Source organism: Haliotis cracherodii, unplaced genomic scaffold (genome assembly GCF_022045235.1).
Source record: "Haliotis cracherodii isolate W230 unplaced genomic scaffold, xgHalCrac1.p SCAF_15, whole genome shotgun sequence".
Classification (NCBI taxonomy): domain Eukaryota; kingdom Metazoa; phylum Mollusca; class Gastropoda; order Lepetellida; family Haliotidae; genus Haliotis; species Haliotis cracherodii.
Window position 1 is genome coordinate 23417087 of NW_027266270.1, and position 25286 is coordinate 23442372.

The following is a 25286-nucleotide window of genomic DNA, read 5'->3' on the forward strand; positions in this document are numbered from 1 at the left end:
TTCAGTGAACATGCGAGAATACTACATCAGTATGATTATATATTTAGCGACAACCGTAATCTGGACTCGCACTTCCTAGCATGTCGCGAAATCATATTCGATTTTTCGCAAGGACGGTTCTTGTCAATAATAATGATATTGACAAAGCCCATGGGGTTCTTAACAGGTATTATTTGGATTCAAAGATTTAATGGATTTTTCTTTTTAGTTTGTAATTGGAAATATTCAGATTCTTTTACAAATAAATGTATGTGAAATAGTCAAGGACGAATGTTTTGGGTAGGCTGACCTCTCATCATGCATATACAGTCAATGGGATATGGAGATTATAACGTTGCAGTATACTTTACAATTTAATGGGAGCGGTATCACTTCACCAGGTGCACCTTTTGCGGTTCAATAAATACCTCACCATAAAGATTCCTGCTTGTTAGCCAAGATAAATTAAGTTGTGACCTGACAATTAACCCTGTAAAACTGTATGAGATCTGCCCACTGACGCGTACCATTGTATAGAAAGGGGTATCGGGTGGTCCGTGACACGTAGTACGATGGATATGTTCGTGTCGTCCTGGCTAACAACAAGTTATAGCCTAGTGGAGAGTTCAATAACCCATAATAGTGTGTGTGTCCTGATGTGAGGTATCCGATGACTGTGAAAACGATGACAGCAAATTTTCATAGATAACAACAATTGAGAAGTATCGTGACAATGAAGGGAAGTCATTTGCTGTAAAAATGGAATACTTTGTGTACCCTAGAGAGCAATAATGACTAGTGTCATTCATTAAATGATTGTGAAGATTGAGACCTTAATGTAGTGATGTCACGATATGGCTGAAATATTACCGATGTGATGTTAAATATTAACTGGCTCACTAATGTAGTGATAGTTGACTCATTGACATACTCCTTAATTTTATGGGATTGTTTATGGTTTTTCAGCATACTGTAAATGTAATGATAATATTACTAGCTGGATTCATATTGAGATAACTGGATAATCATAGCACTAGTCTTCACATTCTGTTGTACTTTAGCGTAGATACAGACTTACCAGTAGCAATGCTTGAGATTTATTTGTACATTCTTTCTCCATGTAATTTATTACATTATAGGCCAATTTTCCGAGCCTGAGAATATTTGATTTGGCCATGCTTACCTAGCTTTGACATGTTTTTTTGTTTGTAATTATGTTCTTTCAAGGGGGCATGGGTGGCCCAGTCGTCCAAGGCCCTGCGATTCACTGTGCAGAGTTGCGTCCCTTGGGCATGCCAGGAACCTATGATTGTGGGTTCGAATCCCGGTTCGCCCTGATTATGTTTCTAGGTTTGTCAGCACCATACCCGTGCTCTTTGGTTTGAATGAAGTGGTAAACGTCTGTGACCTGCATCACTTCGGGCTTTCCTCCCACATTGAGCTGACACGCCGTGATATGACTGGAATAATGTTAAAAGCGGCGTTAAACCCAACTCACTCTCTCACTAACTTCTTTCTAACAAATTTTAGAGACATCTTGTCACACCGACCGCTTAATAGTCTTTCTAGTTTCTGCACATATCTGATTTGAACATTCCAATCCAATTCAATGTCAGGAAACTTGCTTAACGCTGACAAAATTGAAGTTTGTAATACATTTTTTTCTACATTTTCTAAATAAGAAATGCGTTTTTCGATTAGACAAACTGCGTTAGCTCCCTTCATGATAATGTGGATTGGACAATTTGTTAAATTGTTAACATGAGTACACTCTTATATGGCTTAATTCGTAGAAGGATTGTTGTATTGTAGTTGTTTCTTCTTTCCTACTCGAAGACAATTGTATCATTCCAGTAGTAATGTTATTATGAATACATAAATAAATTGCAATAGATTCTGTGGCATTGGGGTGATTACAGCAATTTTGTTTTGCGTTGGTTTCCATAAACAGAAAAAATTGACCATGCCCTCCAACAGACTACTGTTTCTTGATTGGCTGATGACAGAATGGGTGGGGTTGTCAGTGAAGTGTTTATGGATTGGCTGATAAGCATGATAAGAGAATGGCGGGGCTTATCGGTGAAGATCTTATTGTTTATTGACATATTTATAAGAATTGACTTCGATATGTATTTGTGTTTATCATTTGTTTATGGAATTATAAAAGTAAAAAACGGGATACACACTTTACACAGTTTACACACTGGTTTTTATGTTTTTTCATCCATAGACCCCCAAAAGTTATTATAATGAAATATTAAGTACTTTTGTAAGGATGATAAGATGATGGAACCGCTATGAGATTGTACAGAGCATCAAAGCAGGCTTTTGTTAATGGGCATATGGTTAATACTAGAGGTTAGGAGAACTACAAGCTGACTAGAATCATTTATTATTTTGTTGCCTCTATTATTTCAGGATCCTGAGAAATGAAAAGTTTTATGAGAATGTTCGACGGAAAGAATATTATGAGAAACCTACAGAAGCTCGTCGGAGACTGAGTTTTGAGAGGTGTAAAAGGATATACAATTCAGAGATGCAGAGAAAGATAGCATTTGTCATGAGAAAGAACAGGGTTGATCCATGGCTGAGATAGCAAGAGCGCTGCAGTATGTCTTGATCAAGAGTGTGAAGACAGTATGACTGAAACTATTCCTCATGGACTGGTGACAACTATGACCGAGTTCATCATGCAGTGTGTAGATTGTCATGGAGGAGAGAAGACTCATCACATCAAGAGGACATTGTTCTCCCACTTTCACTGTATTTGTAGCTATTAAACCATATCGCAAACATGTTGTCTTTGTTGTTTTATTCATGGTAAAATCACAGTAGTTAAAAACATACATGCATTACTTTTAGGAAGCTCGAGCTGAAACCATTTGTTTCCTCAATTGCTGTTGTGAACAGTATTAACAGTTATCACAGTGTGTCAGCTTAATGTAGGAGGAAGGCCCGAAGTGATGCAGGTCTCAGATGACTTACCCACGAGCATGGGTATGGTGCGGACAGTCCTACAAATATAATTGAGGCAAACCGGTATTCGAATCCATGATCATAGGTTTCTGGCCTGCTCAAGGGATGTAACTCTGCATAGTTTGCAAAACGGGGGGCACATAGCGATGACCATGTCCGTCTGTTTTCCATTTCCGGAGCAGAACTTCCAAACCGTTGAACTTTTCTTGTTGAAACCTACTGTCTTGTGGGGAACTGGTGCCTTTTAATGGTTGGATTTTTTTTCTTGTTATTTGGTTTTGTTTTCATGATTTTTCATGATGAAAACGTGGTTTTCTGTTTCCGGAGCAGAACTCCAAAAACATTAAATATTTAATGTTGAAACTAGCTCTTTAGATCAGTCTAATGGGGAACTGGTGCATTTTGATGATTCAGGATTTTTATTTTTTAATTTCTTTATATGTTTCATGATGCCAAATGGCAGTGAACCAAAAGTGGGGTATTAGTAGCCGAACTCCATTTCTGAATTGCACCAGACCAGGCGGATATGTCATCTCCTGATGACTCTTGTTTTAATGTTGTTAGCATGTGGAGATAGCAAAAGCATATTTTCAGCATTCCGATGAAGCTTTTAATTGGAATGGCCTACTGTCTTTTCAAATTAGAGGACTGTTATATAAAACGGATCACCCTTAACTTATCGTCTGAAACCCAACATACAGATATTACTGGTTACAAATGTGTTTCATTGAATGGAAAAATTTAAAGCTGAACATTAAAGCCTCTTTTTGTTTATTGCTCTTTTTGTCAGTGAAATGTAGCCTCCAGAAAGTCCTTATATTGGTACATTACTGGAATAACATAACTTGTCATATTTTTAATTCCAATTTGGTAATTATTACCGATAATTGTTTCTGACTTGGGACCAAGTATCGGCCTTGGAGCAGGCCTATATAAGTCGCTGATACATTATCATTTAGACCCCTTGTCTAAATGGGGGGCACGGGTGGTGTCTAAGGCGTCGCTATTTGCTGTGCAGAGTTGTGTCCCTTTGGCACGCAAGGAAACCTATGATTGTGGGTTTCAATTCGTTTGCCCCGATTATGTTTCTAAGTTTGTTAGCACCATACGCGTGCTCGAGGGTTTTACCGAAGTGGTAGACGTCTCTGACGTGCATCACTTGAGGCATTCCTGCCACATTAAGCGGACATGCGCGATATAACTGGAATACTGTTAAAAGTGCTGTTAAACCCAACTCACTCACTTACCTGAATGCCCTGGTGGGGTTTCTGGGTTAGAATAGGTCCCCAGGAATCAGTATACCCTGACAGTGTAGAACATTGCTGATGACTATCAGTGGTTTGTCTCATCCACTAATCAGTCTAATCAGCGGACCAGTTGTCAAAGCCCCCACGCTTGATTGTGCAGAATTGAGTCCTTTGGGCATGCCAGAAACCTATGATCATGGGTTAGAATCCTGGTTCACCCTGATTATGTTTCCAGGGTTGTCAGCACCATACCTGTGCTCATTGGTTTGTCTAAAGTGGGAAATGTCTAAGGCCTGCATCACTTCGGGCTTCCCCCCGCTCAAGCTGACACTCGGTCATATAACTGAGATAGTGGTGTCAAGCCAAAGTCACTCATTCTCGCTAATCCCATCATTTACAGGCCGTTGTCATTTAGCTGGAATATTGCGGAGCATGGGTTTAAACAAAAACACAAGACAAACTCTGAAATTCAAGGCCTTTTCAAACCCTGTGCTGGGTGATTAACTTGCAAGGATTCCTTGCAGATAATTATGGTCGAGAAAACTCTCCCCTGTTGTAGTGCTAGGTTGAGAGAGTAGGGTAAATACCACTTCTAGCAATAATCTAGCTATTACATGGCAGGATACACCAGAAATACCTAAAATTAGACCAATGTGGGGAATCAAACCCAGGCCTAGTGCTTTAACCACAAGGCCACCCTGCCTGCTTCTGTATGAAGTCTTCTAAGGTACACTGTAAAATTTGTATTATCATTATCATTCCACTTGTAATTCCTGTATGTTGTTTTGAGATGTCCAGTTATCAGCTTGTTGTCATCCACTTTGCTGGGGTACATCTAGCAGCAAACGACAGGGTTGTCGACACCAGGAAAAGACAACCAACCCACAGTTCATCTTATTTGTTTTGTTTTATTAAGAAACCATGATTTACTTATACAGTCACCTAACAGTTTGAAACAAGTGACACAATTTGGAAGTGTGCCCATGCATGGGGACCAACACACAGTAGACAACTGGGAGGCACATGGAATGGCCGGTATCTTAATGCCAGTTCAACAAAACAACTTTGACTCAATTCTTAAGTAGTTCTTAAACACTTTGATTCCTCAAATAATGTCAATGATCACAATTATTTTGGAGAAATGTTACAAAGAAATCAATTTCATTGTAAAATTGCAATAAATACAAATTGTGTTGTAAAATGGTCCCTCTCTAAAATCTGGTCACACACGACATCAACTGGTCCCAATTTTGGAAGTGCTGCAACTGCGTTCCCTAGGGTGACTTCTGTTGATGACAGACTTCATACCTCCTTCATCTGACATAATATGTGTAACCATGGAGACACAGCTATCTGCATCCTAATCTTCCTCTTGCAGTAGTTACTAACACAAAAGCCTGGTTATGTAACAAGTTAAAATGGGATACATAAACCTCTGATCTAAGCTCTGATGAATTATATAGTCAACAATATTTGTCCATTATCAAAATATCAGATCATGGTGCATGAGTTAGTGTAAAACAAATAAAATCTACAAAATGAAAATATTGTTCATCAACCTGTACAAGTCATAAACATGGCCACTGTATCCATGGTAACAGCTCTACCATATCACTCTGTATGGACAAGGCTAAGCCTTCACTAACGGTTAGTTGGTCCTGCTTAACATGGCATTGGTACATACAAATATGTATTGCTTGACGGTTCACGATGAGGCGGAGACTACAACAAGGCATCACTATCAACAAATGATCGTCATCAACAGTGAAACGTGAACAATATCCGTGTTGAAACAAATAAAGCATTAAATGGATTTGCTAAATGCAAGTATTGCTGATCATTGGTATTTTAAAGATGATACTCTTGACAATACAAGCTTTGCTATATGTGCATCCGTTAAGCATTACCAAGGTCAGGAAACAATCATCAACTGAAAATGATGCATGCATGACAAATTACCCTTAAACAATAAACAAACTGGTCAACACAATTTGATCCATGCACATCTTCCCCTTTTCAATTCTTCCCTTCAACTATTAACAACTTTAACATTTTCAACAAACATGGTTTAAACTCAAATAAAATGCCTGCAGAAACATATACATCCACCTGTGACCTCTAACATGGCGACCAAACATACACATACAATCATAATAAATGTCACTACATAAAAAATAATACATCTCCTTTTTAAAGGTAGCCTTTGTCTTTAAATTGATAAGAAGTGAAAACTTAACATTAAAAATATACAACCGTATAAATCAACATATTTCTACATTTAGCCCCCTTAAAATATATTATGTTTTTGGTCTTTTGGTTTGGTCTAAAATCACGCAACTATGCAGTAAAAAATTATTTTTTTTGACAAGCTCATTTGCATGACACCATAAATCATATTCTGGATGAAAACATTGTTGTCTTCTGTATTAGAATGATCCCAACACACAACCTACACAGACGTCCTGTGCAGTTTGTACGTTCGCTTTTGGAAAAGCAGGTCAGAGTTACCTACCCTTTGTTAAAATGAAAATAAGAAAGCCTGACACAGGTGTTGAAAATAATGCAGCCACAGACCAGAAATATATAAACTTTTACTTTTATTTTTATTGGGTGGGGGGGCCCTTAACTTTGATATATCAGCATTTTCAGTCTTGGGTTTCAGCAGGTCAAGTTTATGGCAGAAAATAGGACACGGATGACCTTGGACCAGGATATGAAGCTCTACCAACTACTCGTATTTGATTTGGGGGTAAAAATCCATGAACAGAAACAGTTGAGGAAAACCAATCCTCAGGCTCTATCATGTGTGGTGCTATGAATCATTTTGGAATCATATTTGTATGCAGGTAGTTTTAGGCAAACATGTTGAAATGGTCTTGAGACAAAATTACATATACATTTCTGTCTAGATGTTGATATATCACAGGCACTTGCATGGGCTTATGCCTCAAGTGGACACATTTCTAGCATCAGTTTCCCGTATGATGAAAGCAGGTTAAGTTTAGGTGTTTAGGCAAGTATCTATACAAGAAATTTGTTTCATTCTATCGAAAAAGCACATCAATAAATTATTTTGCTCTTGTTTTTAACCAACAAAAGGATGTGAATTATGCAAAATGATAGGCAACACACAGAGAAATTAAGATGGGCTGATACCTGTACACAATGTCAATACTTGGAATTATAGTTATATATTGGTCTACTAGCAAGTTCCTCCTGGCAACAATGAGCCTTACACTGCATGGCAGAGATGACACATCATAGTCACACCTTCTTTTCTACAAAATTCTGCTGTTAAAACAGTGTTTCCTTAAATTGAAAACAAATTCTTCCCAATGTTCATTGTATTAACAGGTCTATGAAAAATGGAACAAATTTGCAATATGAAACTCGTATATTTTGTGCAATAAATTTAGGTGTAAATCAAGTATTTGACACCATTTGTTCCAGCGTGGAGATCTCTCCCAAGCAGTGCCCCCTCCCCACTCGACACATAGCTGCAGGCGTACTTCACTGTAAACCCTGCATCATTGGCTTGGCGGCGTCATTCACCTTGCCATCCTGCCTCTCACGCAGGTAGGGGTTATCGATGGTCATAAGGCAAGCAAACACTGTCATCACCATATTCTTCTTCCCCTCTACAATATCCTCTGGCAGGGCGTACACTCGTGCACCAATCTTTCTTGCTAGTGAGATAGCATATTTAGCGTTGTTCAGGCCTTTCTGTAATGCAGATCATGTTAGGATGTGAATTCAATCTAACATTTCATCAGCATCAATGCAGCATGTATATAGAACGGTATCACATGTTCTTCAAATGGCCAAATATGAATTGTTATTGAGCAGGTGTATCTGAATAGTTGAGTAGTAAAAATCCATGAAACAATCTGTAAGTGAGTGAGTGAGTGAGTATGGTTTTTACGCCACTTTTCGCAATATTCCAGCAATATCACTGCCTGGGACACCAGAAATGGGCTTCACACACTGTACCCATGTCGGGAATCGAACCCGGGTCTTCGGCGTGACGAGCGAATGCTTTAACCACTAGGCTACCCGGCCGCCAATCAATCTGTAAGACACAGATCCATGGTTGGCAGATTTTAAATTTTGAGACACATTTACTGTGCTTGGCATGTCTCATTTTGTATGTGATGGCAGTCAGTGTGTGTGTCTGTTGTTAAACAAAACACTCGGCAATAGTCTGCACCAGACAAATTCTTACTAGTCCTTATGATACCTTAACTATTGGGCAGTTTGGCAAGGACTACAGGACTAGTGCCAATTTCTAATGCTGCGACCCATGCCATTGGGGCACGATGATAGGGCATGACCTCACATGAACATCTGCTGCATGTTAACACCTGCCATAGGTACAAGTCACACATAATGTACTGTTCATAGACCATTTGCTGCATCTTCCCGAGGCAAGGGAGTTAACTGACTGTCGAAGTCCAGTTTCCACCCTTGCCGAACTAGGCTACGAGAATTCCTGGGCTCGATTGTAGCGCCACCAGTGGCTATTATGCGTTTAGTCCGTTCGATGTCCCTCCTAATTACCAATCAAAATGGCATCACCCAGTGAAGATGATCTGATCGATAATTAACATATATACTGGAATAAAATGGGGCTTACTTCGCAAAGTGCATCAAATCACATGAGCACCTTGATTAAAAACATGAACAGATTTGGAAAACATCTGTTTACAAACAGGATGTTGTGTTCGTAGTTACTTGATTTTGATTTTGACTCGACTATGCATAGACTCGTTAGTCCAGCCAAAATATAACTCCATAATTACAACCTAATTCGGCAATGGTTGAAACTAGACTTTTATAGTCAGTTAACTTCCTTACCTCAGGAAGATGATTTGCTGGTTGAGAAATAAAAGCTTGATGCATTTATATCTAAACTATGATGTGTGATGTCCATGGTTTGCATGTGAAAGTGTGTATGAGTGTGTGGACCTACCATCTCCTCTGTCTCTGCCTGGCTGACCAGGTCCCAGTTGACAACTCCTGGCCTGATCTTGTCAATTATTGTCAGTACTACTACCCCATCCTGGATGATGGGATCACTGAAGCTCTTGATCTTGAAAGCGCCTCCCAGCTGAAACATCATCACACCATATCATTTATAGTTTTCAACATCAGGACGAGTCACAAACTGCTGGTCGCCTGGGATCCATGGTCAAGGCAACATGGGGTTATCGCACTTATATAGCCACGTGCATGCACTTGTGCCTGTTTGTGTGCATGCTTGTATCAATTAGCCTGGACTCAAAGTTCTAAGCTACTGAGACACAATGCCGAAGTTAATCATGGATACCCCATTAAGACACAGCATACTGAGTTATTCCCTTAATACTGAGCACCAGGCAGGGTAACAACAAGTGTCATCTCTTAATGTCTTTTGGCATGACTAAGTCTCAAGGCAGATGCTCTATCCACGGAATCATGAAAGGCTACAATAACAGTTACCATACCATGGGAACCAATGTCATCCTTCATCCCTATTCAACATGAAAATGTGCATCATGATGGTGGTCAGTCAGTGAGTGGATGAGTGATCTTCGGCCTGAGCAGTGAACGCCTTACCTGGCTGCCTTACCTGGCTGCCTTACCTGGCTGCCCCACGGCCCTGATATTGGAATGGCTGGAAATATTGTCAGTGTTTTCAGTGTCCTTACCCTGTGGTTTGCCCAGGTGACAATCTCTTGGTCCGGGATTGGCTTGTTGTCATTGTCAGCCAGCTGGGTGAGCATCTTCAGGGTGTAGGCTCGCATCAACTGCCACACCAGCGCTGCACAAACACACATCATAGGTGAAGGCTAGGAATCATATACAACAAATGTTAAGGACTGTATTCTGGTCCCTAATTTTGAGTCAAAATGATTATCAAAAAAGAAACTACAAGACAAAGTCATCTATATTCCCCTCCCATTGTCCAATCTTAGAGACAATGATATATGTGCAAAGTTTCATAGAGAAGTACATAACAGAACTGAGGTAAAATTGTTAAGATTGCTTCCATTCAATTCAAGTCTAAATTGATACAAGAGTCATCAGAAGATGACAAATCCCCCCCGCCCCCACTAATTCGAAAGAACAAATCATCTGTCTGTTACTTAAGTCCAACTTAATCCATCTTTCTATCTATACAAGAGCTGCTAATGAGCTATCAAAACTATACCAGTGAATTAGGATTTGGAACTTTGTATTTCTATGTAAGGCACACCACTATGAGCAGAGTCAAACTCTAACTTGCTGCCATGGACACAGAAAAATATCAATTCTAAAAATCCCTAAATAGCAAAAGGTACCATTTGACAACCTGGTCTTTGTGTGTGCACAGTTTCAAGAAAATACCTACTAGTTTTAGAGATATTGTCCAGACAAACACACTCAAATGTCAGGTGATATAAAGTTTCACTCATCTGTTTTCAATACACTTTTAACACAAGAGTCTGTATGACCTTTCAATAATTGTAATCTTGATCAATAATATTCATAAAGATATTTCAGCAAAACTTGAAAGGAATAGTTTATTAGTTTAATCCCTGCTTAGTTTATCAAATATCCTTTAATCGTTTCAACACTTTGTTGTTTCGTAAACCAAACACAAAGACACAAGCAGTAGGAAACTCCTATCAAACCTTGACATTCCCAACCCTTTCTCGTGGTTTTGTTTACTGCTCAACATTACGATACATACTACTCAACATATGCTGAGAACAAAGCTAGTTAGTTATCTTTAGTCAAAGATGTGGTCCTAGTACATGATCTCCTGACAAGTAGCGAAGTAACGTCAAGTGGAGATACATTTGGAATAAGACTGACTGCCTTATAACAGCAAACCTACCTAGTGTGATTGTTGGATTTCCCTCCCGAATATCCTCTCCTCCAATGTTGACGACAGACAAATGGATCGCCTTAGCCAGTGTGACTGCATAATTACAGTTTTCTGAAAGAGTCAAAGTACATTGTAGTGTCATGTAGTCACAGCGACCACATCCAGTGAACTACACAGTAACACCTTGCTTGTTGTTTCACGTCATACTCAGCACTACTCCAGCTATATGGAGGCATGCTGTAAATAATAAGTCTGGACCAGATAACTCAGTGATCCATGGATAGACACAATCAACCAAGTCACCTAGTCTGACACCTCGATCCACTACTCCAGCTATATGGAGGCATGCTGGAAATTAGGCCTGGACCAGATAACTAAGTGATCCATGGATAGACACAATCAACAAAGTCAGTGACATAAAAACAGGCTAACTAGTTTCATCTTCTGATTAACAAATCATCATGTCACACCAGTTTCATTCTGATGTACAAATACATGAAGAGTAATTACTGACAGTAAGAGTCAAATCAAAAATGATAAACTTGGTTACATATTGTATAATGTCTATGCGCTTAGAGCAACCTTATGGATTTAGTACAGCGCCATATAAATATATCATCATCATCATCATCCTTAAAGAAATCCTTTGAAATGTACACAGAGGTCTGAAACTTCCACATACTGGGTATGTGGACATTTAGTTGATGAGTTACACATACAAGACTCTTCTGTAGGGTAGATCAATTTATAAGATGGTTGTCTGTTGAGATATGACTTCTTACCTAGTTTCTCAAAGTTGACTTTCATCTTGTTGAACTTGTCTATAACTTTAGCCCAGTCCACCAAGTTTGGCCTGATTTTATCATACAGTTTGAAAATAACAAGACCATTGCCGAGGTCACTGTACAAGTGGTTGACGAAAGGTGAGACGCCGAGGCTGTTCATCCAGTTACGGTATGCTGCAACATAAAATACCCCATGGACAACTTACCAACAGTGAAGACGAAGCTTGAAAGACTGACATCAAACTTTGACCCATTGGGAAAAAATTCAACATTTTTGTTTGTATAGTTATGACTTCCATTGATAAATTCATTGATTAAGTTATATCACAATACCAATTTAAACAAAACTGTAATAGTAATCTGAATTACATTTCATATTGTGTTTCAGTTTATGTCCAGAATGACAAATGACATCAGGAGTAAATGGAATTTTACAAACTGAAAATATTGATATTCTAAACTATATCAAAACTAAATCTTCAGAGGTTGTTACAAAACCAAATTCAGTAAAAGATGGTCAGTCATCTAAAAACAACAATAACTGTAAACAATGCAGTGACTTTCACAAACAATTCACTCCCCATGAAGACCAGATAAACCAGTGATTGATGTTATGAGCAATGTCCCAGGTTGTCGGGGTAAGATGACACCCAGGTCACAGTTCCTGATAACCAATCTATTCAGTCGTCTTGTGTGACAAGAGAGGTTCCTAAGAACCTAATTTCGCCCAGAATTCTCATGGGGAACAACTTGCCAGTAGTATGTGCAGGGATTTATCGATGATTCCAAACTAATTGCCTTTGGCAAGCATTCTTGGAAAAAAATGTAATTTTGATCATATTTTCTAAAATTCAGAGGTACCGTTTACGATGTAATAAGCGCCCAGGGCACTCTCAAAAATAGAAAAAGGGGGATCGTATTAGATTATAGTTTTGATAAGAAAAGAAAAGTTGAAAGATCGTTAATTGTCTGGTTTATGCTGACAGCCATATATGATACAAAAGAAAAGTCCAGAATTTAAATACCCATAAGTAATGGTGCATTATGTACGAATAAATAAGTCTTGTGTACACTGATCAATCGGAAGGGGTGCTAATTGGGATTGTTCACTAGCCAATATATCAGCAAATATCGCCGTGAGCGCTTATTAGAGGTAGGCGCTTATTACGTCGAATACCATATTTAGCTGATTTCAATGCAATAATGTAAAACTGAGGGAAATAACCTTAATTGGACTTGAAATCACCTCTAATAAGCTAAGTTGAAAATTATTTGAGAATTATTTGAGACATTTCCAGCAGACTTGAGGCCAAACATCAGCCTTTTATAAGGTCTTGATAAATCCCTGGAGTGATGTTTTCAAGCATTAACTCACTCTTCTCCTCTCTAGTTTCTTCATGTAGTTCTCCCAAATCAATATCTTGCCCTTTTCCATCCAGTGAGGGATATGTGTTGAACAAGTTGGCAACATATGCTAAATTAAGCTTAGGATTTCCAGTGACAATGTCCCTAGCTGTCACAAAACTGCGACAGCCAATTTTGTCAGATTCACACAAAACACTTTCAGCCCGTTCCTGTAAGTCGCCTATCTGTAAAGCAAAGCAGACATTTCTCTCAGTTCCATTTCTACCATAGTATTTAAATGAATAAATGTATTCAAAAAGGGCAACGTCGAAAGTAGGTCACAAAACAACTGTAAAACATCATTTTTAAACAATTAACCCTTCATTTGTCCATTCATTCTTTTATAGGCTCACAAATATAGACCAGCGATAGGTCCAATTTTTCAATAGCCGACAGGGACATTTCCACGACATGTTTATTATTTACAGGCATTTTGTCTCGTGGAGCATTGTACGAACTTTCTACGTAAAATTTAGGTCCCTATCATTGCACATTATCAACGTGTGTCAACTGACCTGCATGGGTGTTAACGTGACACCTGTGCCGTCTGGGGCAATCTGTGTTAGGAGATAGCTGTACGCTTCAGAGTCCTGAAAAATCACACAAAGCATCATATTACACTCACTATAGAAATATGTCTGTTCGGAAAAGGTACGTGTGAGGTGAGGATGAGGATGAGGATGAGGGTGTGCATTTGCTAGTCTTGCCATGAGTTTTGAAAACATATCACCAAATAATTTAGTTGAACATTTACATATCTGGTATGCTTCAAAATGGGTTTGGTGATGATTTGGGGGTGGGGGGGTTCACCTCTTACGACAAGCCTATGTTCTGAATCCCAGCCAATGTTCTGAATCCCTGCCCATTAGGTGCAAGGGTGTATCCCTTCTATACCTTGATGTCCTCACTGAAGTTGTTGATCTGTCTCGAGCATCCGGAGTTCCTCAAGTGGTAGTTGACCCAGCGGAGAAGCAATGCCTCGGGGGACAACTTCTTCAGGTCAGATATATCCTCACCCTCCTCCAACAGGAGAACCAGTCCGGGATGGTGGGTCAAGTCAATGTCCGACAACAAACCAATCTACAACAAAATTAACTACATGTTAAACTCAAACTCAGAAAATCATGTGCTTCTTTAAGTATACAAATTCTTTAAAATATTAGATGCTTGGAATGTTTTAGTTAAATCTATCTCATACAAATACCGTTTACAGTAAATGCGGGTATAAACCTTACATTGCCATATAAACTCGTAATTTTCATCAATTGTACTGACGGGGCATGGTGGTGCCGAGTTGATCATTGAATATAACAAAACAGACAAGAAAAACACAACAAGTTATATCTTACCTACCAGAGAACGAACATTTATACATGTCTATTATGATCACTGCCTGGTAATGCTTAATTTTATTGTACTGTATATTAACAGGAAATATCATAATACACATCCAAGGCCGTAGTTAACTTTTTTTTGACAGGGGGGCAATAAGATTATTCATTTCTTATTCAAGTTAACTTTCACAAGGAAAAATGTTTTCTATTAAAAAATCCAGGGGGGCTGGCTACGGCACTGATATCAAGATACTAAGCATGAAAATCAAGGGGTCGATGTATAATTTTAAATTCATATCCAGAGGAGACTGACCCAAGGAATGCCATAATTTTTATCTATAAAGCCAAGCAAGCCAGTAGGGGTGTAACGATACTGTGGGGATGTAATACAATACATATCCTCATACTATGGGTGCAATACTATTCATATCACGACACAGCACTTTCATTTCATAAGTTGATATTCTTTCTTTTCACAAGTGAATCGGAAACCTGATTCATTTCTTCATAAATGTCAGTGATTGGAGATGGGATATTGTAGGACAGAAACATATGGGCTAAAGATCACTGTGCATGTAATGCTATTTAGAGCCAACGGGGGAATACTAGAGAATCTGTGTAAGCTGGTAGTTAACAGTTTCTGTTATTGTTCACATGTTTTAACACCACTATAACTTGTAGTTACACCACTTCTAGCCATGGGGGGCCCGGGTGCCCCAGTCGTCTAAGGCACCGCAATTCGCTGTGCAGAGTTGCGTCCCTTAGGCACGCCAGAAACCTATGATTGTGGGTTCGAATCCTGGTTCGCCCCGATTATGTTTCTAGGTTTGTCAGCACCATACCCGTGCTCGTGGGTTTCACCGAAGTGGTAACCGTCTGAGACCTGCATCACTTCGGACTTTCCTCCAGCATAAAGCTGACACGCCATGATATGACTGGAATACTGTTAAAAGCGGCGGTAAACCAGACTCACTCACTCACTTCTAGCCAGGACAAGTAGGAGGTCAAACTCACTCTGATAATCTGCCAGATCAATCCGAGGACCAGGTGAATGGTCCCCTTCTCAATATCCTCTGCTCCGATGTTCACAATACTGCAGCCAATGGACTGGGCAGAGTTTAAGGCTAGAGTCAAGTTCTCATGTTTCCTGAACACGGTTAGGTTTGTCTTGTTGATTGTACGTTCATCTATCAAATCTTCTTCCGTCTTGTTCAGCAGCTTGCTACAATATTACATTATGACATGTAGGGGTAGAACAAATATAGTATACCGTATGATGACACCAGAAACAGAACATATACATAGAGTTTTACTGGACGCAGCATATTGTGTCCTACTTGCACAAAATTTAAAAATGGACGAAAATACTATCAACTTTTTACAGCCTAGAGGGTTATATCCTGATGCCATAAAAACTTGCAGTTAACCATGGAGGCTATGAAAATCGTTATTATCTTCTGTTATGTTCATTCATGCTTTTCATCAATTCTGTTGTCCAGCGTAATTCAAGCACGTTAAGTGATGTAGTTTATATATCTACAATCAAAATTGTTTAAATACTCAGGAAATGGTTTCCAAAAATTTTGTAAATAGTTTTTAAAAAATAATAATTAAAAAATGTCTATTTCTATTAGATGTTGTTTTATCCCAACTGACCAAAGTAGAGATGGACATGAACATGATATACCACTGTGCAGTGTTTGAAATTAGCATGAAAATGAAGCGGTCATTGACATAACCCTAATATAAAGACTAAGTGGGTCCCCAGGTTCAAATACCATGGGAGAAGACAACAGGTTCAGGAACCCCTAAAATTGAACACTGCAAATGCTCCATATTTAGGACTTTTAACCCCTTTGATTACTAAAATTCAAGACCTATTCATTTTATTCTCAAGGCATATAATATATGAAGCGTCTAAACACCAAGGGGAGTAACTCCAACAACACTGATTGATCACAAGGTGACAGAAAACTAGAGATTGGCTTTACATTGAAATTGTATTAATTTGAAGTTGTTGATAAAAAACCAACCATTACTTCATTCCCTTATTTTGCACAGGACTTACCACAGAAGAATGCCATCTCGGCATTGTACACAGAGTGAGTCCCCACTCAAGGGCAGGTATGTTTTGCAGTCTGGATCATCTTGAAGTGACCTGAAACAATTATATTCATTAAACTATGCATGGTCAGCAGGGTTGCAACTTCACCAAATACAGACAGACAGACAGACAGACAGACAGACAGACAGACAGAAGTTTATTCAATATTTTAGGCCATATGACCTATAGTACAGTAGTGTTGTTTTTTTGTATCAACATTGTACAGTCACGTGTAGGTAATAATAAGTTTACATAAAATATTAACGTCTAATTTCAAAAATCTTCTTCAGGAATATTGACAGAGATGATATTGTATTTGCATTGCAGGAGTTCAACAAATTTCTCATCAGTTGTTCATCTTTGTACATAGTTGAAATCATAGGGAGGTATCTATTTCTAAGAAACTGATAATATTTACAAATGAGAAGTACATGAAACTCATCCTAATCATAGCCTTCATTACAATAATGGCATAAACTACTTTCTTTAGCTTGTACATTTTTCTTTCTGAGATTGTTAACATTAAAATTATGTAATGTTATACGTAATTTACACAAAGATCTTCTCAAAGTTCTATCCTGAAGTACAGATACATGTTTTTACATTTACAAGCGAGGTGAGAGGGATTGTGTGATATGGGTGAGGTGAAGGGGATGTTGTGGGGGGGTGAGGTGAAGGAAATGTTGTCGAGAGGGGTGGGTAAGATGAGTGGGATTGGGGTGGGTGAGGTGAAGGAGATGTTGTTGGGTGGGGTGGGTAAGATGAATGGCACTTTGTGCAGTGGGGTGTGTGAGGTGGATGGGCTGTTGTTGGGTGGGGTCCAGTTGAGTGGGGTGGGATGGGGTGGGGTGGGGTGGGGTGGGGTGGGGTGGGGTGGGAGAGGTGAAGGAGATGTTGTTGGGTGGGGTGGGTAAGATGAGTGGCACTTTGTGCAGTGGGGTGTGTGAGGTGAATGGGCTGTTGTTGGGTGGGGTCCAGTTGAGCGGGGCGGGGTTGGGTGGAGTGGCGTGGGGTGGGGTGGGTAGGGTAAGGTGAGTGGGAGTTTGTAGGGTGGTTTGAGTGAGGTGAAAGTGATGCTGTTGGGTGGAGTGGGGTGGGTAAGGTGAATGGCACTTTGTGCAATGGGGTGGGTGGGGTGAAGGGTAGAGAGTTGGATGTGAGTTCTGTGTTGGAATAATGCAAATGGACTCACGTGTTGATCCAGTCTGAGAAGGCAACAAGTTCGGAGTCCTTGACTGTGTGTGTAGTTCCGACTGTGGAAGCCTGTGACACACCCTCATGGCTGCGGACTCCTTGTTTGGGGGCTACAGATGTCTTAAACTTCAGGCCGAAGTTACGTTTTTTCAGTTCTTCAATATATAGCTGGAATCATGAAAAGCACTGTGCAACAGTCGAATAACATACAAATAATTACTCTTAACAAGATCAGTATGGTCTGACCGTAATTCGTTCTGAGAATGGCTACATTTGTATATCCAAATATGCTACTAAAAGCATTCAAGACTAGACCAGTTTCAATATTCCTTATCGATTTCATTATGGACCATAATCTTTTGTCAATGTCATCACACATTTATAGATGAAACCTGTGAAAATCCAGATTCGAACTGGTCTTCAGCAACCCATGCTTGTCATTTAACGGGATCAACTAGTCAGGCTTCTGACTTGGTTGATGCATGTTATCATATACCAATTGCATAGATTGATGTTCATGATGTCAATCACTGGATTGTCTGGTCCAGATTTCATTTTTTACAGACCGCCGCCATATAGCTGCAATACTGCTGAGTGGCAGTTAAAGAATACAAAAAAACATTACATAAAAATAATGGTAATTGTAATAAATATATATTTAACAAACTTGATCTGATTCCTTTTACCTTTTCAAACTCTCTCATATCCAGCTTCCCATTGGCATCAGCATCATATCGCTGTACGATATCTCTGATTTCGTAACCAGCCAGTTTGATGCTGCATGCAGCAAGTGCCTCTTTGATTTCATCCATGGAAATGCTGCCATTGCCATCTTCGTCCACCTGCAAAACAGGACATCATCATCAGACACAGCTTCAAATATAGGACTAATTTAAACCTTTACAGTGTAGGGATTATTATTTAGGGATGTGAAAAATTAAGTATCAAAAGTCAAACCCTATGTTTTGCATCAGGGATAGAAATTAACCTAGGCAATCTACTAGCTTGAATAGTGATAACATATAGGAACATCCCAAAATGTTTGAAGTTCTATCAGCAATATGGATACCTTTAACAATAGCGAAACTGTCTTGGGCTAGCGTTTATTTCTAGCCCTTACATATGCATTGAGCGACTTAACAAAACCACCTTCTATCACACAAAGACATACACACATCAGGGGTAGAGCCAATTGGTCAAATTCAACTAGTCAGCAGTTCATGTAGGGCTAGTAGTTCAGGTAAAATCAATACATTTTAAGAGAAATCAACTAGTTCCTAAAGATTTTCACCAACCTCTGACTAATGGACTAGTAGTATGTCTATCTCCACATTTCAAATAAAACATATCCTTATGAATCTTCCACAAGTTGGTTACTTTGAAGAATATATTCATCATGGAAATGACAAAGATTTGACTTTGTCAAAGAAAAGAAAACAGCAATTATCTTAACTACTTTCAAAATCAAAAATGATTTTATGAGAGCATGGACTGGTTTCCCTTCACAAACAAATCAAAAGATAACGTTTTACTGATTATAATCTGGAGATGGTTTCTAGTAGCAAGTGCCTGCCTGCCTGCCTGCCTCATGTTTGATTCCTGACTCAGCCTACAGTCAACATGATTCATACAATGGAATATGGCAGCTTGCTGCCCTAATCTCAATAACACAAGTTTATTTGATCAATTTGTGTGGTATTTTGGATGGTTGCTGAGGAAAACTCGCAGCATGCGATAAGCACCTCTGGCTGGTGAATATTGATTTGGTATCCCACTGGTCAACTGCTCTGGGCTACAGAAGCGTGTGTTTATATGTGTTATCTTACACTTTTGTGTAAGTAAAAACTATGGAAGTAAAAACTGAATTATTGCTATTATCTCCTTACAACCACTGCACTAAGACAAACATAGAGCCCTTGAATTATTTTATTACACATTAGATTTCTGATTTAAAAATACATTTTTGAACTTTTTAAGTAGCTAGACTGGCCTTTTTTTTAACATATAGGCTGCTTTTGATCAAATAAAATATTCCTCAGTCACGCTGCAGAACTATCTGCACCGTTTCCAAGTGTTGTGTAGGACTAGGACAGTTCTTAGATCAATGTTTAATTGAGCTATTTGGGTAGCTTCAGAAGAATGTCAGAGCCCCAAGCAGTCACGGAAGTCCTCAATGGAACTGATTGATTGACTGGAGTGCCAGGCAGTTTCAGAAATTAGCTGGGTTGGCAGAACACTCACTGAGCAAACAGCCATGCAATAATATCCCTTCTATCAGTCTGGCTGGTATGAAAATTGTTACATGATAGCCAAGTAATTCAATCTTTGACAGTTCAACCAACTAGTTGCACTTTTATCTGTTTCTTTGTTTGTATCTGTTTTCTGTTTCTGTTTCTGTAAGGTATCTAGAGTGAGTGAGTGAGTGCTTGTGTTTGTATGTTTTTAAAAAATAGGTGATTTATATTGCGCATTTTTTCACACCACACAGGGGCATGCTCAAAGCGCTATTATTACCACGGTTGCTGGATCAGTGAGCACTCAACAATCATTCTCAGCTCCCTGGGGAGTACACAACCCAAGCTGCAGCTTAGGAGTTAACCACTTTTCAATCTCATCCTACCAGGTACCCATTCACTGCTGGGTGAACAAAGGCACTCTTCGAACAAGTCACTTGCCCAAGGAGACGACACATGTGTTACATGAGCTTCAGTGTGGGGCAGGACCGAAGCCTTAGAAACTCTCAGTAGCTAAACTGCCGAAACGCGGTTACCAATACAAGGACTCTATGCATCCGACTTTGCTCAACTTCACCTGATTTGTGACCTGTGTAATTTCCCTTATGTGTTCATGATAAATACTTTGGAACAACTAGAAATGATAAATAACTACCACAACTGTATAATCGTCACAGCGAAACCCAGCTAAAATTCAATCACATGTATGAAGGATTACGTTGCCAAGAATTATTTTTCTTTGTTCCATAAGAAAACAAAGGCATTAAAACTATGGGCAAACATTTATTGCCTCAACACGAAATAATTTATTTTTGGATCACAATTGGGTTAAACTCAAAGTGAAAGCAGACTGAACGGAAGTTGGCATTGCTTGCACATGCTATGTAAAAACATGACTCAGAGAACAAAAGATCAGCAGGCTCATTTTCCTCTCTGAAAGACCTGCTTCACAACAGTGGCCATACACTCATATCCTTGTGCAGTGTCCACAAACAATCAGTCTAAGTGAGTAATTAGTCATCAAGTGAACACAACTTGTGTCATCAAGTGAACACAACTTGTGTCAGTATGTGACTTAAGCCACTTGTCTGAAGTCGTGAGTCTAGCAAAATTTTTGTTTCGTCTAGTAAGCTTAACTGGTAATATTGTTTCCTCTACTAGGCTGAACTGGTAATATTGTTTCTTCTACTAGGCTGAACTGGTAATATTGTTTCTTCTACTAGGCTGAACATGTAATATTGTTTCTTCTACAAGGCTGAACTGGTAATATTGTTTCCTCTAGGAGGCTGAACTGGTAATATTTCACACATATATCACATATATATTAACATATGCTAAACTCAACGCAAAATAATGCTAAGAGAGAAGCCTGGAAATCAAGTGTCTAACCAGATTTGTCAATGTTATTGTTATTGAGATTACTTCAATGGCCCATTCTGAAGGTCCAACAACAGCCTACTGTTATGTCATGTGCCACCAATATGTCCTAGTTCCCCTTCTTCCCCGGTGGAGGCAGCAGGTGGTGAGCTAGGGCATGCTTCCTGTCTACATACACTGTGCAGCAGCACTAAGGTTGCAGGACACCACAGCCATCCACCAGGTTTAATAATTGCTAGGGTTGGCTATCAATATAGACCAACTAGATAAATAATCGTGAACTTCATATGGATCAATTATCGATAAATATCTGAAAGTTAACTTGAGCAAGTATGCTAAAAAGACCGAAAGAAATTAACCTATTTCACGTCACTGGTGAGTGGAGAGACATTTATGCATAGACTACTTTGTGGACATTTAAAATAAAACAAAAACAGGTTATTTCTGTTTTTGGCATTTGACATGCTTGACAATAACAACTTTCAGTAAAGTTAAACTTTATTTCATCATAGTTGTATATGTAAGTTATTATTGATGCCATAACTTTCATGCCATTATTCGTTAATATTTATTCCCATCGATGATATTCATTTAGATTATCTATCGATGATATTCATTTAGATTATCTATCTAATTAGCAAGCCCTAATAATTGCTGTCATATCACAGAGGTGATGTGGGTAAATCATGGATTCGAACTAACAAGTATGGACATCCTGGTTAGCAAAAGGGAAACAACTCCGCAAACCTTCCATGAGATGACACTGGCCTAACCAAAACAGTACTCATTCATTTTTTGAATGGTAGCTTCAAATAATTTCAAATGCCCCATGTAAATATTAACTCTTATTCCTTCTGCCCTATAATGGTGAACTCAACATAATCATTTTTCCCCAACATAGAGGAATTTACATCAGGAACAGCTGTCACCAATAAATTCAGGTCTTTTATATGTGCTAAATATAAATACATGACAACAAAGCTTTCACACACAAACACAACAGCGGCTAATGATCGAGGGGAATGTGTTGCGAAGGTTTCAGGAACAGTAACCATTGTGAAGGAAAATATATTTAACTTCCAAGGATGTATAAAAATGATGGGGCCGAATACATTATCACTTCACGACCTGGGTGCCGTTGTACAAAACAACCTTAGCGCTAAGATGATCATAAGCCAATGTTAAAGTATGGGAGTTACGATCACCTTAGCGCTAAGATACCTTTGTACAACAACACCCTAGTCCTAACTTAGTCCCAAACCTATTAACACCCATACCACTGCAGTAAGACATCCAGCAAAGCAGCATTCACGACTCATAGACACATCAGATATGATAATTTAAAAATCAAAATACCACCTGTTGCCAAAGTGAAATGCACCATGTGAAAATCGTCCGGCATGTGCTTTTTCAATGTGTTTTTATAAATTGGAAACAAAAAATTGTTAGAATTCAAAGTAGAATTGACAAGTTTTCATTTAATTAATGACAGTCATGTTTGAGGAAACATCTTCAAAGAAAGAAAGTCAATGTAGTTTCCGGAAATTGTCACCAGCTCCTTTGACTTGAGCTAAGGGTTAATATTGGTTGACATGATCAAATTGGCAGCTGGCTATGTGTCAATTATCTGTCACTTTCTCATCACAGTAAGTGGAAGTAATTTGTGGGCTGACAAACACACCTGGCTATATGGACAGGTACACACTGCATACACAACCTTGATATTGGCCCCAGAACACTTTACCCACTACACACAGCCAGAGAATGACATTCTAGTTTCAAAATCAAATATCAACAGGAACCTTTGAGAAGAGAAACCTAAATTGCCAAACCTTAATTTGATCGCTTGTACAAATTTAAACTGTAATTCAAAATATTCATTATCATTATAGTTGTTTTTAAGATCCCATGGCTATCTTGACTGGGGGCTTACAACAAATTGTAGTCATAGTCGATCATAATCATAAAAAGACACTACAATTGTCACTACAAACCTTCAAAGATTATATCATCTTCTTGCTGGAAATTCTGATCAGCTTTGGTTCTTTAATATTGGTATCCTTGCACTATTTACAGCTCATTGGCATAACACCACAAAAAGAATCATTTGGAATATAAAAAGCAGCCCTGCTGAATAAATGTCACTGGGACTACAGTCAGAAATTAACATGATCCTACAAGTCCCATGGCTAATAAAAAGACTATTAGCTCTGCTAGATAGGTCAATCTCACAGAAAACATCAGTTTAACCTCTAAATGTCAAGAATTACTGGTGTTTTCTTGTTTGTAATTCACCACATACTGTATCGAGTGCATACTTCTCACAACAAAGCTAGCCTCCTTGAAGATCCGGCTTAGTATTGGTCTTTAGCAGCCTATACTTGTCATAAGAGGCAACAAACGGGATCGTCTGGTCCAGATTTAATTACTTACAGATTGTCATGATATAGCTGGAATATTGCAGAGAGTAGCATTAAACACCAAACAAAACAAAAAATGAGTTAGAAACTTAATTGGTCAACCAGCTTCTATTAAATGAATATCATACATGAATGGCTACTCAATGTTGATCAAGGCTAGTAAATTTTTTCAACTCAACCTAATGGAAAATGATGTTTTCCCTGAACTTCAATAACGATTCAAGCCACAGGTTCTGATGGATAACACAACCCAACAACACCCATTATCCTCCTCAAACCATCACTGACTTAGCCCCAGGACAAGGCACAAATTGCTATGCTGGTCACACTCATTACTCACCTCCATACACATTAACCAGGGGGGCAAGTTGGGGTTATCTGACAGGGCTGTATAAACAGTGGAAATTTTAAACACACTACCTGTGTGTGACACAGCCAAGTCATACAAGTCTCAGTGTATGTCCATTCTGGACACTGCCGGCTTATCTGCTTTACACCTGTCACATGATAGAAAATATGTCATACCTGCCAAATATTCTTTGAATGTGACCTATTTTAAGGCTTTAAAATATTAAGTGCTGATCCAGCTCCTGATAACACTATCGAGAAGGCTGTCGAGAAGCTGTTCAAATCTCATGTGAGACAAAAAACACATTAAATCATTTTCTTGTGCGAACAACACTTCTACAAATTACAGTATCTGGTAAATTAGGGCTCAAGGAAAAGGGGTAACTGATTTGTGTTTTTCTCTCAATATACATTCAAAATTTTACAACTGAGGTCTGATCTGGTACAAATCAAAGTTGAACTTAAATTTACAGGTTATTTCAAGTTTACCAAAGCATTTATTTTCATATTCATGATATATATAGCTCTTCAGTTTTCATTTGCAATCTTAGAAAGACAGAAATAGCATCCACTTGGCTAAATATTGGCATCCCAGCCCACTGGGGAACAGATAACCTCACATCTCAAGATTCAATGAGTCACTCTCTGACACACGTCCCCACACCTGCTTCACAATTTACATACAGAAAAAAATGTTTCCAAAAATGTACAATTATAATTTTATCTTATCTACAAAAAAATACCCAAATGATGCCATCAAGTGCCTCCTGAAGTAAAATTAGAAAAATCCAGAGCAGTAAAAAACTCTTGGGTTACAACAGCGATAGACACCATTGGTCATAGCCAACTCATGTTTTACTTGTGGCTATGTAAAATAAAACAAGGCTTTGGGAGAAAACAACTGGTCCATCTAGATTTTCACTTGTCACAAGACTAACAGCTAGACTAGTGACTGTGTCTATCCCTGATTACAATACAATGCAATACAATATTTATTCACCTGAACATAACTAAACAGTTAGTTATTTGTGACA

General features: G+C 38.7%; 2 protein-coding genes across 3 annotated transcripts in view; one reads left to right on the plus strand and one right to left on the minus strand.

Annotated features, from left to right (window-relative positions):
- The first annotated feature begins 74 nt into the window (after window positions 1-74).
- LOC139461966 (small ribosomal subunit protein bS21m-like) lies at window positions 75-2772 on the plus strand. The gene is made up of 2 exons (XM_071243456.1): window positions 75-166; window positions 2398-2772. Exons 1-2 carry the CDS (start codon window positions 81-83, stop codon window positions 2573-2575), a joined length of 264 nt encoding a protein of 87 aa, XP_071099557.1. The 5' UTR covers window positions 75-80; the 3' UTR covers window positions 2576-2772.
- Window positions 2773-5927: 3155 nt separating this feature from the next.
- LOC139462397 (plastin-2-like) overlaps window positions 5928-25286 on the minus strand; it is a 41364-nt gene continuing 22005 nt past the window's right edge. For both annotated transcript variants that reach the window (XM_071244082.1, XM_071244081.1), the window contains exons 3-14: window positions 18560-18715; window positions 17872-18041; window positions 16644-16733; window positions 15590-15797; window positions 14136-14321; window positions 13757-13831; window positions 13213-13426; window positions 11835-12011; window positions 11062-11163; window positions 9890-10002; window positions 9172-9309; window positions 5928-7925 (exon numbers count right to left, since the gene is read on the minus strand). In XM_071244082.1, the coding sequence (XP_071100183.1) occupies window positions 7713-7925; window positions 9172-9309; window positions 9890-10002; window positions 11062-11163; window positions 11835-12011; window positions 13213-13426; window positions 13757-13831; window positions 14136-14321; window positions 15590-15797; window positions 16644-16733; window positions 17872-18041; window positions 18560-18715 (1842 nt within the window). In that variant the 3' untranslated portion in view covers window positions 5928-7712. The remainder of the gene's footprint in view (window positions 7926-9171; window positions 9310-9889; window positions 10003-11061; window positions 11164-11834; window positions 12012-13212; window positions 13427-13756; window positions 13832-14135; window positions 14322-15589; window positions 15798-16643; window positions 16734-17871; window positions 18042-18559; window positions 18716-25286) is intronic.

Bases quoted from the DNA above. Each gene is read 5' to 3' on its own strand.
- LOC139461966 (XM_071243456.1), top strand. From the start codon at position 81: ATGTCGCGAAATCATATTCGATTTTTCGCAAGGACGGTTCTTGTCAAT. The intron at 167-2,397 runs GTATTATTTGGA...CTATTATTTCAG, and splicing joins GCCCATGGGGTTCTTAACAG to GATCCTGAGAAATGAAAAGT.